Source organism: Canis lupus, chromosome 29, assembly GCF_011100685.1.
Source record: "Canis lupus familiaris isolate Mischka breed German Shepherd chromosome 29, alternate assembly UU_Cfam_GSD_1.0, whole genome shotgun sequence".
Classification (NCBI taxonomy): domain Eukaryota; kingdom Metazoa; phylum Chordata; class Mammalia; order Carnivora; family Canidae; genus Canis; species Canis lupus.
In genome coordinates this window covers 37,349,231-37,366,000 of record NC_049250.1, presented here as the reverse complement: position 1 = coordinate 37,366,000, position 16,770 = coordinate 37,349,231, and the positions used below count along the sequence as shown (strand labels likewise).

General features: G+C 37.7%; 1 protein-coding gene and 1 long non-coding RNA gene across 2 annotated transcripts in view; one reads left to right on the top strand and one right to left on the bottom strand.

Moving 5' to 3' along the window:
• The window catches only part of SLC26A7 (solute carrier family 26 member 7), a 113,887-nt gene that overhangs the window by 5,852 nt on the left and 91,265 nt on the right, over positions 1-16,770 (bottom strand). The window contains exons 15-16 of the mRNA XM_038579731.1: positions 13,647-13,695; positions 2,896-2,996 (exon numbers count right to left, since the gene is read on the bottom strand). Coding sequence (XP_038435659.1) covers positions 2,896-2,996; positions 13,647-13,695 — 150 coding nt within the window. The remainder of the gene's footprint in view (positions 1-2,895; positions 2,997-13,646; positions 13,696-16,770) is intronic.
• Positions 1,546-4,196, top strand: LOC111093162. Its single transcript, XR_005381225.1, has 3 exons — positions 1,546-2,062; positions 2,375-2,510; positions 3,679-4,196. It is a non-coding gene; the product is annotated as an uncharacterized LOC111093162 (long non-coding RNA).

The following is a 16,770-nucleotide window of genomic DNA, read 5'->3' as shown; positions in this document are numbered from 1 at the left end:
CTTCATAACTTGATGAAGTGGGTATGTCTACTGCCAGCTTACAGAAAAGCAAATACTTAAGCCTAGATCATGGAATTCATTATACCGCTACTATTTGGACCCAGAATTTATCTATCTTTAAAGCCAATGTTCTTAATATACATCATAATTTACTGTAACCATGATGAAATAAACCAAATAGTAATACGGAAATTTAAAAAGGGCAAATTGACACAAAATTGCTGGTGAGACAAAACACCAAGCCATGGGCAAATGTTATTTTCTGCTAATTTGAAAATAAAATGCATCAGTTGATTTATCCCATAATTCTATTGTGTATTTTAAAACTGTGGAGACAAAGGGAAAGAAGAAAAAAACAAAACAAAACAAAAAACTCTTTCTCAACATGCTCAGTACCTGAATTATTTGGATTCCTCTGGATTTTCAACTTCTGATCCTAAACTCAATGGGAATAAGTAACCATTTCCTCCTGTCTACTAACTCTAATCCCGATTTGCAATATAAATTTTTTTTTTTTATTTATGATAGTCACACACACACAGAGAGAGAGAGAGAGAGAGAGAGGCAGAGACATAGGCAGAGGGAGAAGCAGGCTCCATGCACCGGGAGCCCGACGTGGGATTCGATCCTGGGTCTCCAGGATCGCGCCCTGGGCCAAAGGCAGGCGCCAAACCGCTGCGCCACCCAGGGATCCCCCGATTTGCAATATAAAAAGAGAACAGCTAGTGAACATTTGAGAATATTCAAAATAAATGTGAAATACAATCAAACAAAAACTGTATATCCTGGTCTTTTCCAGTAAATGGACAATCCTAATCTAGTGTTTTCCAAAATATGATCTTGGACCACTTGCCTCAAAATCACTCGTGGTTGTTTAAATAAAGATTCCTGGACCCAAACCAGGGCCCAAAAGACTGTGTTGTCGAAGAGCACCCCAGGTGAGCCTTCTGCACATTCACTGAGGAGCACTGTTCTAGATCCTGGTGACACAGAGGAAATAGAAATACGGAACACAGGGAGCCCTCCCATGAAGAACTATCTGTCTACAGTCCAGATTTAGATACAAGAAAATATGACATATTTAGGTTGAACTATGCCAAATTGTGCAGTCTTTATAGTGAGCAACAAGAAAACAAAAGCATATTATGTAGAAAAAAGGGGTGACATACCCAAAATAGCCACTAGACTGAAGTCCAGGATATTTAAAACTCAACTGTTTTTGCATTTTTGCTTTCTAATTATCTGCTCATACTGAAACAAAATCACCCCCTCATTTTTATGAGGTGAATACAATGCGATCCAGGAGGGTTAATGAGCTCCCCAACACTTCATGGCTAGTGTGACAGGACTGGGACCACGTCTGACTGTCACACACTGAGCAGCTTCCCCTCCCCATCTTCTCATCCCTATCTTCGTAGGGAAGTTGACCTTTGTGCTATATTTCTTGTTTTTTTTTTTGACCCTGCACTATCTTGAATTTGGAAGGTCAGACATTTCCGATTTATATTTATAAATAGCACAGTTACACAACACCACAGAAAACAACCAACACTTGCAACGTGAAGCCCTTTAGAAACTACTGATCTTCCCTCTTTAAAAGTCTATTTCCAATTTCTGCTTCTTGCCCTGACGAGTACCTAACACAAGACTATCCCCTCCTCCATAAATATGTAGGCAACCGAACAAAGATACACAAACTGTTTTCAGACAGTGGGGACAGGGAGCAGAGGACCGAGTCCCCTGAGAGAAAGAAAATCGATGAGACAAGCTCTCTGAGAGCTCAGCTTTCTGCACAAAGCAGCTTCTGGGCCAGAGTGTGATGGACGCCTGAGTAAAATGCAAGAGCTTCACTGAGCTGAGCAGACGGAAGACAGTTCAGGAAGGACTGGGTGGGTGAAATCCGTGGGAGAGAGTAATGGAAATGAGGGAGATAAGCAGAGAAAGAGCTCCAGAAATTGTTCACAGGATTTTGATTACGTTTTTGGCAGAATAGAAAGCCACCCATGCGGGAGAGTGTGCGGTGAGGATAGAGAACCCGTGGGGAGCAGACACCCAGACACAGGTAAGCTGAGCTCCGTGCAGCAGAAGCTGGTGGAGGACTAAGGATGGTTGAGGAACAGATGCTGCTCCATCCTCAAGACCCTCCCCAACAAATTTAAGACACTGAGGGAGAGAACAAAGGAGACCTAGTTGACATGGTATTTATTGTTGACATAGCATCCCACCCCCCCCAAAAAAAAAGTAGAGGAAAATATGCCAGAAGTGTCTGAGATTTCCTTGAATTGGAAAAATTAGGTTTTCTTCCTTCTGTGGAAATGTCTTGTAAGCTACATTTATTTTAAAGAAATAAGCAGTTTTATTTTTTGCACACCAGGACCATGGAGACACCATGGAGATCACAGAGTAGAAAAGTAAGCCCCATCACCCAACAGAATGGAGAAAAGCGCCTGCACTGGGGACCATTTGAGGGATCAGATATGGTATCTGGTCAAACTACACCATCCATGGGGGTAAGAGAAACCATCCTGCCATCACCAGAGGCACTTTCTCACGGAGGGGACTCTTCTTCCCAGAAGCCTGTATGCTGACTGCCCAGCATGTGCTATGCCCACCACATCTCAAGCCTGTGTCCTGTTCTCTCTGACCAGCCCATGTGATTACCCACCACCACCACCCGGGCCCCTACATATACACACACCGGAAGCTTGATGGGATCTCCTGCAGAGAATCTATGGCAGTGGGAGGCCTAAAGTCCTATGTCCTCTGGGGAGAATGGGTGAGGTGGGTACTGAAACAGGTGGAGTCAAAGACCCCGGGGCTGAGAGTAGTTGGTGAAAACTCCTGTTGACCAAAGAAAAGGTTAAGAATCAGTCCAAACACAAGCCATGTAAATACCTCAACAAGCATGGAGACTCCAGAATAGTCAAAGAAAGTTACTCCGCTGCAATCCAGGATTAAAAACCACTTCTCACTTGGGCATGGCTGTGAAGCTTCCTCTGTAGGAGAAGCAGAGACAGACGTGAGTTAGGGAGAGTTCTTTGAGATTTCTGCTGCTGACTTGGTTGACTGGCAGAAGGCAGCGGTGACCTCATGTTTAACAAGACTAATTCCAAACACTTTTCAGTTTTCATATGTTTCATTTAATTACTGATGACTTCTGAACTCTAACTTTTAATCATTTGAACGTGACTTCAGGTAATTATTACAAAATTCAGAGGGGAAGAGGGGATGGAATGGCTAATGACCTATCGTTCCACAGAGACACAAACTGATGAAACTTGGCAATCATCTTCAATGATTTTGAAAGAATATTCACAAGACTGCGCCAAAGACAGACTCGAATTGAGGCCTCTAGGCATTCTCAACAGCACTCTTTCCACTCTATCCCACTACTCCCTCCAGGGATATGCCCAGAGGTAGAGCCCTGTTTTGTGATGTCTGAAGCTTATAGTTTGGAGGTCACATTTCAAGGAAAAGATCTCATTGCTGGGGCTTGTCTATTGGGCCTGGAAGGGAGCTATGTGAGAGACCCTAAAAACTAAGTTTTAACTTGTTCATAGAAAATCTGCCTCTGAACTTACCGAAGGGGAAAAAAATTTACTCAGGATGTCATGAACCACGAGCTCTTATTTGCTGATGTCTTTTTTTTTTTTTTTTTTTTTTTTTTATTTATGATAGTCACAGAGAGAGAGAGAGGCAGAGACACAGGCAGAGGGAGAAGCAGGCTCCATGCACCGGGAGCCCGACGTGGGATTCGATCCCGGGTCTCCAGGATCGCGCCCTGAGCCAAAGGCAGGCGCCAAACCTCTGCGCCACCCAGGGATCCCTTTGCTGATGTCTTTATGGCCACAGTTCCCTCATGTGAAATGACTTATTTCTAAGCAGCGATAGACCATGTCCGAAGTCCCTCTAAGGAGTGATATGGCTCTCCGGCCACGTAAGAGAAGATTGCTTCACTGTTAGTAGGCACAGTCTATCAAATAAACTTCAATCCATGAATGATTATGAAATTCTCTGAGGAAATAAATTCTTAATTGGAGTCATTTTGCTATTTAAGATCCCCGTGGCATTAAAAAGGGCACGTGATGTAACAAGCCCTGGATGTTACATACAATTGATGAATCACTGAACTCTACCTCTGAAACTAATAATACACTATACGTTAATGAAAAAAAATAAAAATAAAATGCCCATGATTTTCCCCTATGGTGGCTACAAAAACGTGGGAATATGGTTGTTTCTCAGCCCTGGAGGGAAGTGTAAGGGAAATTATGTATTTTTAAGACTGCTGCTTAAAGATAAAAAGAGGTGAGTGGACAGAATGAACACCGAACATTTACTTATAGCAATAATTGTTAGCAAAAAAGAGAATTGCTACCAAGTAATTTTTAATATATTCAAAAAAAGGTATTCAGGGATAGGATTTGTTTCCAAGTTTCACCTTTAGATCTATATTCATATTTATTACATGAAATAATAACTATAGAGCACAGTCTCAGTTCAGGGAAACTTTTTAAAACATACTTATTCAAATGCAGTTCCCACTGCAAGGTTTCAACATTGTAGTGGGTGATACACATGTAAGGAAAATACTCTCCATTGTTTCTAGGAGCCCGTCTCTGACTGCCAAGGATTGGACTGGCAGACAAATGGGGATTTATAAGAAGCAAATATCTCTGGAGTGATGGCTCAAGGCTTCATGCAAAAGTAGCCTTGTAGGATGTGGATTCCAAAAAGTAGAAATGATTCATTCTGAGTACTCCATATGGGCAGCTGTAAATGAACACTGATGGTATTTGAGATTTCAAACTCCTCCTTCTCCCAGTCAACCAGCATATATTGAGGACCTACTGTGTGCCAGGCACTCCACTAGTTCCTTCTGCTTTCCTGTTTCTCCCACAGAAAGGAGGGCTAAGAAGTTAAGAGTAGGTTCAGGCTCTGCTTCCATTGGCCCCAAACAGCAAATTAGAACTTTAAACAAAATTTAAACTTAGCTCATAACTTAGCTCATCCACTGACCGCTCAGTAGGAATCATTATCAATCACTATTTGCCTAATTAAACATGGGACCTACCTCTACAAATGCGTAAAGGCTCTTATTTATGCCCTCAGATAGAGTGTGCCCTGCTCGTTATCACAGACAGGAGAGGAATAAGACCACAGGAAAAAGAAAAAGCAAAGCAAAGGTAAAGAGTAGCATGTTGATTGACACTTATTCCTTCTATCTCTTAGTCCCCATAAATACACATGCACACATACTCATATAGACACACACACAGGTGAGCACTATAATAACTGGTGTATAGATACTGTTATTTCATTTTGCTTAGAGCTACAGAGATAGAATTACTAGATCAGTATTAAAAGAGTGGCTAAGAGATTTGGCTCATTATTTGATTCATGACATGTATTTCCTTGAATACTTTTTAAGATTCGTAAGCACACTTTTATCCAATTTGAACATTGTGTTATATTTTCAGAGTATAAAAGTCTCCTGCTAACAATTAAATGATCAGATAAGCTTTCTTACAAATGTTCGATAATTCATGATATACATATATAAAATATATATAATAGATTAGGCATTTTCTTACAAAGTTAAATATAAGAAGTTTTATTAGTAAGACTGATGTTTGCAATTTACCATGGAAATCAATATTTAAATGGTTCCTATGCAGATACTTTTGAATATATCTGTCGTAGAAAATAAAATTTATGTGATTTCTTTAAAGGCAGTAGTGAGCTGGAGCCAGCTCATACCAGCTCCTTTTTTTTTTTTTTTTTAAGATTTTATTTATTTATTCATGAGAGACCCAGAGAGAGGCAGAGACACAGGCAGAGGGAGAAGCAGGCTCCCTGCAGGGAGCCCGATGCGGGACTCGATCCCAGGGCCCCGGGATCACAACTTGAGTAAAGGCAGATGCTCAGCGACTGAGTCACCCAGGGGTCCCCATACCAGCTCTTTTGACAAGTCTTCAATATGTCAATTGTTTCATAGCTTCTTAACTCCATGATTAATGACAGAGTGTTGGTGTTTGGAATCAGTCATGGTAGAAATATTTTACACAATGGAAATGGGCAAAAACTACTAGCAGTGCTTCTCCACCAACTTACCTCATTGCCCCCTATTCCAAGAGTTGCTTGTTAAAGATTTACCAGCACATCACTGTCTAAAGGTGGGGAATGTTGTTAAACATAAGGAACAGAATAAATGATTTTTAAAAATCCAATGGCAAAAAAAAAAAAATCCAATGGCTTTGACAAAATACATTTCTTAAACCACTGGCATCTTTAGCAAGAAATCTTAAAATGATGATGACTCAATTTGATATCAGAATTTCTATAGCTCATTTTTCCATCCATACAGCACCATTCTTAACAAATGACATATATCTTTTACAAAATAGTGCATATTTCAAAATAAGCTACACTTAAATTCTTAGTTCAAGAAATTCAGTAGAAAAAATAACTTTAATATTTAATCCCCAAAATTTTAAAAAAAACATTAATTTTTCTGAGATCTTTAAGCCTCATTCTTTATTTACTAGGAAACAATTGTCATTGGTACTATTTACAAAAGAGGTTTGGAAAAAATTAATTTTAATATGAAAAAATATTAACAATTGTTTTATTTAGAAATGTCAAAAAATGTCAATTCATTATTTTTCCTGAAAGAGGCCACATAAATTATGATCTATAACTATTAGAATATGGCATGAGTTCTATCATCCCCATTCCTTATCCAGACAAACATGGCTAACCAATCACAGTACTTTTTCCGCTGAGGTCAAAGATCTTAGAATTTTTATCAACTCACCACTTCAGGAAGACACCAGGAGTTTACAAGAAATTTGTATTTGTCAATCTGAACTCATTACTACAGTGCGAAAACAATCTATTGAGGTGTTATTTAGAGGAATTGATCACTGGAGCTAAATTACCAGAAAACGGTGGTAAAAGGTACAGAAAAATTTTTAAGAAACAGTTTTTTTTTCTTCCCTAACCTATCATACTTATTTCACTTGTAAATTGCACTTGTCATTCTCTATATTTTCTTATAGTTATTTCATAATGTATCAATAGACTGCTAACTATAAAAATGTTTGGGTTTTATCATAACAGTACAAAAATTTCCCTTCTATTGTCTCAGTGTGCTTGCTTTGTCTTTCATTTTTACACTCAGTTTCCTCTTTCTTGTTCCTTTAATCAAAATAGGGTATATTTTCATACCATCTAAAATGAAAAAAAAAAAAAAGAATTGTTCCCATGGGATGCCTGGGTGGCTCAGTGGTGGAGTGTCTGCCTTCTGCTCAGGTCATGATCCTGGGGTCCTGGGATCGAGTTCTGCATTGGGCTCCCTACAGGGAGCCTGTTCTCCCTGTGCCTGTGTCTCTGCCTCTCTCTCTGTGTCTCTCAAGAATAATGAATAAATAAATAAATAAAATCTTTAAAAAAAAACAGAATTGTGCCATGTAGTTATAGATAATAATTTAAGTAAGCTATTTTAAGAGGAGCAATTAATGATGTCTTTTCCAAATAAAAAAGACATCTTTAGTGGTAAAGTTACCAATTCACTGAAATGAAAATTTAAATACAATGGACACTTCTGAAATCTTTCCAAAAATAAGTGAAGTTTTCTTTCACACAGTACCCTCTCAGCTCTACCATTGTACTGATTTTATGGCTATAACCTTGTGTTCTAAGCTTCTAAGTAAATCAACCAGTGTAATAAAAATCACATTGTCGTAGAAAAGAATAAAGTGAATTCACAGCTAATATCCTGCCTTAAGCAAAATGAGGTAAGCTTGGAGCATGTGCAAAGGAGACAACTAATCTATACCCATGTGGGATGTGGTAAATGATGGGCTTTATCTACAAAAAACAACATTTCAGAAAGAAATTAACCATCAGGTGTGGGTGGGCAATTAACTCCAGACTGTGGAAGCCAGCTCTTTCCTGTAGAATATTCATTAACTCCTTTAATTAAAAAGTATTCATAGTTGCATAATTTAGGAGTGCTTTTCATATACTTCAAAAGGTTCTTGACAGTCTGTGAGTCACTCATAATTTTTTAAGAGAAGGAATTTTCTGTTGATATCAATTAACTATTGAGAAGCAGATTTACATCTCTAATTTCTCAAGAAAACAAGGAGCTATGAAATATTTAGAACAAACCACAACATTCTCCTTGGAAAACATGTGCACATATTATCAGGCACGTCATTCGTTCATTCATTCCTTCAAGCAGTCAGTCTATACAGACGTATTCAGGGCTCTGAATGGTGTCCTAAGTAAGGCAAGTAGAATGGAAACAAGAAGGATGATGGGCCTTGCCCTCAAAAGACTCACAACCAAAGCAAGAAACCAGCTGATTGAACTCGTAATATGAAATATTCTCAAGGATGGAAAAATTATGCACAGAGTGCTAAGGGAGATAGAGGAGTGACCTGGTGTGGTAAACAGAATAATGGCCCCCAAGGATGCCCACATCTTAATCCCCAGGCCTGTAAATATGTTGTTAACATAGCAAAAAGAATTCTGTGGCTTTAAGTTAACCACCTTAAGATAGGGACATTACCCTAGATTATCCAGGAGGGTCCAATAATCACAAGGGTCTTGATGAGAGGAAGGCCGGAAGGTGGGAATGAGAGAAGATGTGGTGGTGGAATAAGTCAAAGAGAAATTTGGTTTGAAGATGGAGGAAGGGGCCAGGAGTCATGGAATATGGATGGCTTCTAGAAGTTGGAAAGAGCAAAGAAATAAATGGATTCTCCTCTAGAGCCTCCAGGAAGAATATAACTCTGCCAAAACTTTGATTTTCTACTGTGAGATTCATTTCAGCCTCTAAAACTGTCCTGTAAAACTTAAGAGAATACATGTGTGTTGTTCTAAGCCACTAAACTTGTGGTAATTTGTTACACTGGCAGTAGAAACCAGTACACCTGGGTTGCTGGTTTGGGGGGGTAAGGAGTGGTGGTGAGGGCAGGGAACTTGTTTTATTTTATTTTTTATTTTTATTTTTTTTGGGGGGGGGATTGTTTTAGACTTTAGGATCTGTGACAGCAGAAGTCACACCTGCCTTCTTCACCCTTGACCATACAGTGCCTGTCATGGTGCCCAGGACTTAGTGGATGTTCAGTGAATACCAGAAACCTCTGCTGTGGGCAAGGGACACGAATCAATTAATGCAGGAATAAAAAGAAGAATAGAACGCATGAGCTGAGATCTGGAGAATGTGTAGAAGTCAAGCAGGGGAGAAGGGAAGTGGAGGTACACTTGGAAAACCAGAACCCTAAGAGAGATGTGCACAGGAGTGCCTCTTGGGAATGGCACAATGGCACTACAATGTTTTGGGGACACAGTCTCCAAATAATAATGGGAGACTTCTTCACATTTGAGCAATTTTTGTTTTCATTCAGATGAATATGATGACTGCCATCTTATAATTTATATAGCTGGTTTCATATATTTTGATTATTCAATCAGCTGCTCAACTACAAATCTTCCCCTTCTGTGAAAATTATTGTCAGGAGAGTGGATTTTTTAATTCTCTTCCCCTTCCAGTATGCATGCCCGCCCGCAACAGAGACCTGAGTCCTGACTCTGTCCCTAACTAACTGCATGATTCAGAGCAAGTTCATTAACCCCTATGGGCCCCAACTTCTTGATCAGTAAAATGAAGAGTATCCTATCACCTATTTGAAAATGGAAGTACAGTATTTACTTATTACCCTTTTTGGAGTTATCAAGAAGAATGTCTTTTGAAAACTGTCAAGTGCTATACAAATATTGTCCATCATAATTTTCATTCGCTGACCAAGTGTTCATTGGACCATGAAGGACAACGCAGTGAACATTTTGAATTCATTTCTTGCCTTAAAACTCTAGTTGGAAGGAAAATATGCAGAATAAGAACAACTCTGTAACCATATAATATGTGACTGAGTGAAGCATGTGATATCTCTGCTTTTCTATTACTATGGTCTCCGTTTCACAGCTGAAGATACTGAATACCAGGCTGCGCGGACTGTACAGTCCCCCGCATGGGTCTGGTTGACTTCCTTCTCTACCTAATGGGATTGCCAAGCAGTGTGTCCTTCAATTGACTTGACTTCTCTACTAAATCTTGAAGATATTATAAGGTTTGGATTGGCAGATTGAGGAGATGGTGCCATTCAGGAGAATCCAAATAAAAGCTCAGAGCCCTGGATGACTGCACTAGGTATGGGGACTGATTTATCAGACTTGGACAGAAGACATGTGTGATGTGGAGTAAAAGGGAAAGCAGTTCAAGAAGATAAGGAAGGGCTTTGGGTGGTGTGCTGAGGAGGAGTGGGCACTCAATCTTCAGAAGGAAGCCTTTAGGATGAATCATAAGACAGATTTTAAAGTAAAGATTAATCATTTACTTTAATCAACTACAGATTAATTTCAGATTAATCTGTCATTACATCACAGAGCACAGTACAGCCAAGATGGTGATTACATCTCCTCTTGCATGTTAACACCAGCCGTCTGCAGTAGCTGCCTGCAGCCCCAGGTTGAGAAGATTCTCAGGCTACCCTGGCTCCTTGGAGGACATGCCTTGATCTACTAGCTCTGATTGAGGTGAGCATGGGACACTGGATATTTTCTATCCATGGATTAAAACCAAGAATGTCTCGTAGCAGAAAAAAAAAAGTACTAATTCATTTTGCGCATGATTAAGGACAGAATCAGAGTCACAGAGTGAAAATATAGAGGTAATAAAACCAAGAGTTATAGGTTTTAGTAATTAAATGGGAGGAAAAAATCAATAACATGAACAGTAAACACATCCTTAGCATTTAAAGCACAGAGAGGGGAGAGTAAGACGGTGTTTCTGAACAAAGAGAGATGAGAAGACCCAGGATACCCTAGGGTGTCAAAGAAGGAGAGGAGGAGGATACTGGGAGAAATACTCTTTCCTAGTTCTAGTATCAGCTAATTCTGACTATTACAGAAGGGACACAGCAAAGGTGACGATGCCCATCAGCTGCTGCCCTGTGAAAAGTGGACCTGGCCTAGTGAGAGGCAGGGGTAAGAACACCCTTAAAAAGTTTCTAGATAGGCAGGAGAATTAGGCATTCAAGAAATGGTCATTAAATCAGTACTAGAGCAGTATTGTGCAAGCATTCTTTGAGAGCATAAGGCAAGAAAAAAGTAAATTTACTACACAAATTCAGAAAAGACCAGAGAAGCTGACATCCATGTTGATGGGGGTCAATGCTACTAATTTAGGTATTTATATAACATTTATGTTATTCTACTCTATATGTTTATATGTTCATTCAGAATATATTTTATATACTAATACAGTAAGTATTAGTTATATGTTATCCTCTTATATAAACATTCCACATGACCTTTATTCATTGTACTGTTAATGGATATTTCAGTTGTTTCCAGATTTGGGGGAATTATAAAGAAAGCTACTATGAACAATTTTGTATGTTTCCAAGTACGGATATCAACAGATTTCTTTTTTTATTGTCCTTAGAAGTATGAAAATTAATGTAAGTCAGACTTTTCTGATTTTTAAGTTTATATAAATGGATTTGGAATTTTATAGTATGCTTCCTTTGTCTTGCTTTTTTAAGCCTATTATGTTTTATTTTTTTTAAGATTTTATTTATTTATTCATGAGAGACACAGAGAGAAAGAGAGAGATGCAGAGACACAGGCAGAGGGAGAAGCAGGCTCCATGCAGGGAGCCCGACGTGGGACTCGATCCGGGGACTCCAGGATCAGGCCCTGGGCCGAAGGCAGGGGCCAAACCGCTGAGCCACCCAGGGATTCCCTATTATGTTTTATATAAGACTTTTCCAACTTTCTTTATTATAAAAGTATACCAAATAATAAATATATCAAATAAAAACTCAAGTGCATAATATACCACAGTTTATATGTGTATCTGCTACCTTTTTTGGAAATATGAGTTGTTTTCAGGACAGTTTTGAACAGTTTTACAAATAATACTGTTGTATTATAATATACAACATAATATACTGTTGTATATTCACAACAGAATATTCTTACTTGTGTAATTGGCTGTACACAAACTCTCATTTCTTCAGGTTGCATAAGTAGGAGTGGAACCGCTGTTCACAGGGTATGTATATCTTTAATTTCATACAGTTTTTCCAAGCTGTTTTCTAGGGTGTTGTAACAGTTTACCCCCCCACCAGCATTGTAGGAGACTTCTTATCCTACATTCTCACTACCCTTTGGCATTCTCAGACTTTTAAATATTTACCAATTATATATATTTATACACACATACACATATATACACACATATATGCATGTACCCACTGTATATATGCATATATATATTTAATGTTCATTTCTCCAGTAATTACTGTAATAGTCAAGCATATTCTCACAAGTTTACTGGTAAATTTGAAAATGCATGCTTCATGGCTTTTCCTCATTTCTTTTGGATCTTCTGCCTTTTTTATTTATTGATTCATAGAGGAGTACAGTCCTTTCTCCATGTTATATGTTATATCTATCTTCTTCCATTCTGGCTTGTCTTCTCATGCATTATTTGGTGGCTTTCATTAAACAAAAACTCTTAATAATGATGTAGCAAAGTTTAAAGATAATTTTCTATGCTTAATACCTTGCATATCTTGTGCATTTTCTCCTATATTCACTTCTAAATTTATACTTTCTTTACCACTCTTGGGATATTGATTCACCTGGTACTGATTTGGGGATATGGTATTTGAATCGAATGAATAATTTCACTCATTGTAGACACATGATTGTCTCATCATTGTATATTAGTAAGACTGTCCTTCCCTCACTGCTCTGCAGCGCCACTTTTGTCACAAATCGAACACCAATATGTGTGAGATTTCTCTCTCCTTTTGGGCTCTCTACTTTGTCCTAATGATCTGTTCATTTATCTTGGAACCCATACCATACTGCATTGATTTTTAGAGCATTATAACGTATCTTCATAATTAAGAAAATATTCTCTCTCCCTTGTTCACATATTTCAAGAGTTTTTTGGCCTATTCTTGGCCTTTTCAATTTCTACACAAAATTTAGAATAAGCTTGCCAATTGCCATTAAAATGTCCTATTGGAATTTTAATAGGGATTAAATTTATATTTATAAATCAACATAAATAAAACATATCTTTTCAATATTGAGCATTCTAACCAATGGACGTTGCAGTTCCTTCTATTTATTCATAAACACCTAAGTGTTGCAAGTATTTTTAACACCTTGTAATAAGGTTTTACATTTTCATCCTGTGTAGGTTTATACATCTTTACTTAAATTTACTTCTAAAAGAAAGCAGGAAGTGAGATAGAAAGAGGAGAAAGAAGGAAAGAAGAAGATGGAGGAAGTGGGGAAGGAAGCAGGAGGAAGCGAAGGAGGAGTGAAGGAGGAGAGAGAAGACGGGAGGAAGAGAGGAGTAGAAGTAGAAATGAGAAGAGGGAGAAGGGTAGAATAGGGAAGGGAGGAGGAAGACGAAGGGAGGGAGGTGGGGCAGAGAGAGAAGGATGAGGAAGACAGTAGAGGGAGGGAGAGTGGCAGGAAAAGGAAAGAGGATTTATTCTCTGGTCTATATTCAAGTTAGAACACTTAGATTTTTTGTTAAGCTAACTCACCATTGCAGTTGCCATTGGATAGAGAATTGAGCAACGTATTTTGTTCACACTGAAATGAAAATGAATATAAAGAAGAATAACATTATAAAAATTCACTTCTGTCCCTGAAAAAAAGCACATCTTTCTTTTCTCCATAAATAATAAAAAACCTAGGCTCCAAATATTATTTTTCACTAGTCTTTTTTTTTTCAGAATGATAAACACAACACATTGAAATAATAAAATGATCAATGGTTCTAAGTATTTATTAGCTCAATAAATAACTTGCATTTCAAAGTCAGACTATCTTGTTTAGAACATTTTCTGCAAGATAAAGTTTGTTTTGACTTTTGATCAGGAATCAAATATTTGCATCTGTTTTCATGTAGTGGATCCAATCAGAAATTAACCTCATTCACACAACATTCTCTGAGAGAGAGCCATTGGCCATATATTTCATATTATATGAAAGTGAACTATTCATCTACAGCTCCATGAAAATGCCTGAGAAACCATCCTGATTTATGGAAATGCTAGGAAATGAAAATAACTCTGCATCCTACAATTAAAGCTCTTTGAAACTGACAATAATTGATGCCTCTAATGAGATCACATGCTATCTTCTTCTCAAATGTTGATGATGATGATAGTAATTGATATTTTTGACTACTTACTATACACCAAGGTCTCTAATTTAATTATATGATCCTTAGAAAAAGCCTATGAAGTTACTCATCTCATTTTCCATAGGAAGGAGCCAAAGATTGGAAAGGTTAAATAACTTGACCAAAGTCACAAAGCTAGTAAGAACCTTGGCTAAAACCAAAGCTCATGCTTTTCCATTCAGAACCTCCTGCTCCCAAGCACTACATTATACCACTTCTCCCATCAAATCAGTTTCATCTTAAGGAACATCGATTTTCTCTTGATACCCAATGGTGCAGCTTATATACTTTAATTCTGGCTCTGACCGTTATCAGCTGTATTTCTACCAGGTTATTTTACATTTCTAAATCTCAATCTTCCTTTTTTGTAGCATTCAGACAATGCCACTTACATCATGGGGCTGGTGATGATTAAGTTAGTCTAATTAAAGGGACTAGCCCTTGAGAGACATTCAATGAATGTGAGTTGCTTTTCCTTCTTATATTTAATCTTGTCTGATATCTGCAAAAGAATTTCCAATAATTTATGAAGATACTCCACCCTCAAGGAGATGAAGTATAACTCCATACTTTTTATGTGGGGTTGCACATAGTGATTTGCTTCCAAAGATTACAGTATGTAAATGGTAGAAACAGTAAATTTCCAGTGAGGAAACCTGACAAATCCTACAACTTGCAGGATGATCAAGGTTAACAACAAGGAACATCATGTTGATAGTGTGTACCTTTGATATGATGTGATGAAAATGGTGCTTTGCCTCTATAGTTTTTACTCCTAAAACCCCATATCCCTGGTTTTACCATGCTAAATTCCAACAGAAGGATATTCTACAAAATACCTGACCAATACTACTCAAAACTATCAAGGTTAACAAAAAGGAAAAGCCTGGGAAACTGTTACAACGAAACAGAATCCAAGGAGGCACAACTACTATATGTAATGTGATATCCTGGATGGAATTCTGGAACAGAAAAAGGACACTTGGTAAAACTAAAGAAATCTGAATAGAGCATGAACTTTTTAGTTAATGATAATGTATCTGTATAGGGTCATTGATTGTAACAAATAACATCACACTAATCCAAGGTGTTAATAACAGCAAAATTGTATGGTGCAGGGTGTATAGGAACTGTCTGTACTAACACTTTTCAATTTTTTTGTAAGTCTTAAACTGATCCAAAAATTTAAGTGTATATAAAAAAAAATACCTTGTCTGAGCAAAAGAAAATTTTGGATAAACAGGAGACTGAAACCTCCTTTGCAAAGTTAGATCACAAAATGGCTATTATTATATGAGTATAAGGGAAAGGAGGGGAACTGAGTGGTAAAAATTAGAGAGGGAGACAAACTCTAAGAGACTCCTAACTTTGGGAAACAAAGAGTTGTGGAAGGGGAGAAGGATGGGGGGATGGGAATGAGGAGGGCAATTGATGGGATGAGCACTGGGTGTTATACTATATGTTGGCAAGTTGAATTTAAATTTAAAAAACTGTATAAAAATATATAACCTATATAATAAAGAACATGAATCCAATAAACACTTGCACCCTCAAATCTAAGATTTTACATTCAGGAAGATATTTAATGATGACATATAGGAAGCATATTGTCACAGCGTAACAAAACAGGAAATCCTTTATCAGTTTGTGTTTTGAATATATGATTCTTCTTGCCCTCGGGTGTTTTAAATGACCTTCCATCACTACCATCTACCATTGAAAATGCAGCTGCAAGAGAAGACCAAGGACCCAGCAGAGCACCCCAGTTTAAGACAGAAGCATGGACCGCTATGCAGAGCACAGTATATCCTTTAAAACTCACAGTGTGAAAATAAAAATAATATTTGCATTATTCTCACTAGAGTGAAACATACTCTCAAGAAATCCTTTCTCACCACCATAAAATTCTGGGTTAAAGAATCCCTTTGGAAAAAATAAAAAAATAAAAAAAAAGAATCCCTTTGGATGTCATTATGTATCAATAACCTAGATTCAATGAACTCTACTTGATTATTAAAACTCAAATTTCTTAAGTCCCAAGAAGGTAAAAATCATATATGTGGAAACTCTTCTCAGAAGGCTGCATTTATTATTAGGTTTATTTCTGACTTAATATGCTACAAGATAAACCACATGCCAATTTTCAATTTCTGAAAACACCTTAGTCTTGCAGGAAAATATTCTACAGGAAATATTATCAATTATCAATACAACAACTGGTTATAAAAATATTTATGTCAGACACTCTACTAGACATGATAAAGCCTACAAAGAAGCATATAATTTCAAGAAGTAAATTTGCAATTTGATAAAATAAGACTACACTTTTTTTTATGGGTTAATCAGATTATTTGGAACTGTGGACGAATTTTCCCACAATATTAATGTGCATGGTGGTTGTGAGCTTACATCAGCCACAAGAACCTGCCTATCTCATGATACAGCTAAACATTGCTATGAAGTAAGCATGGTTTTGTAAA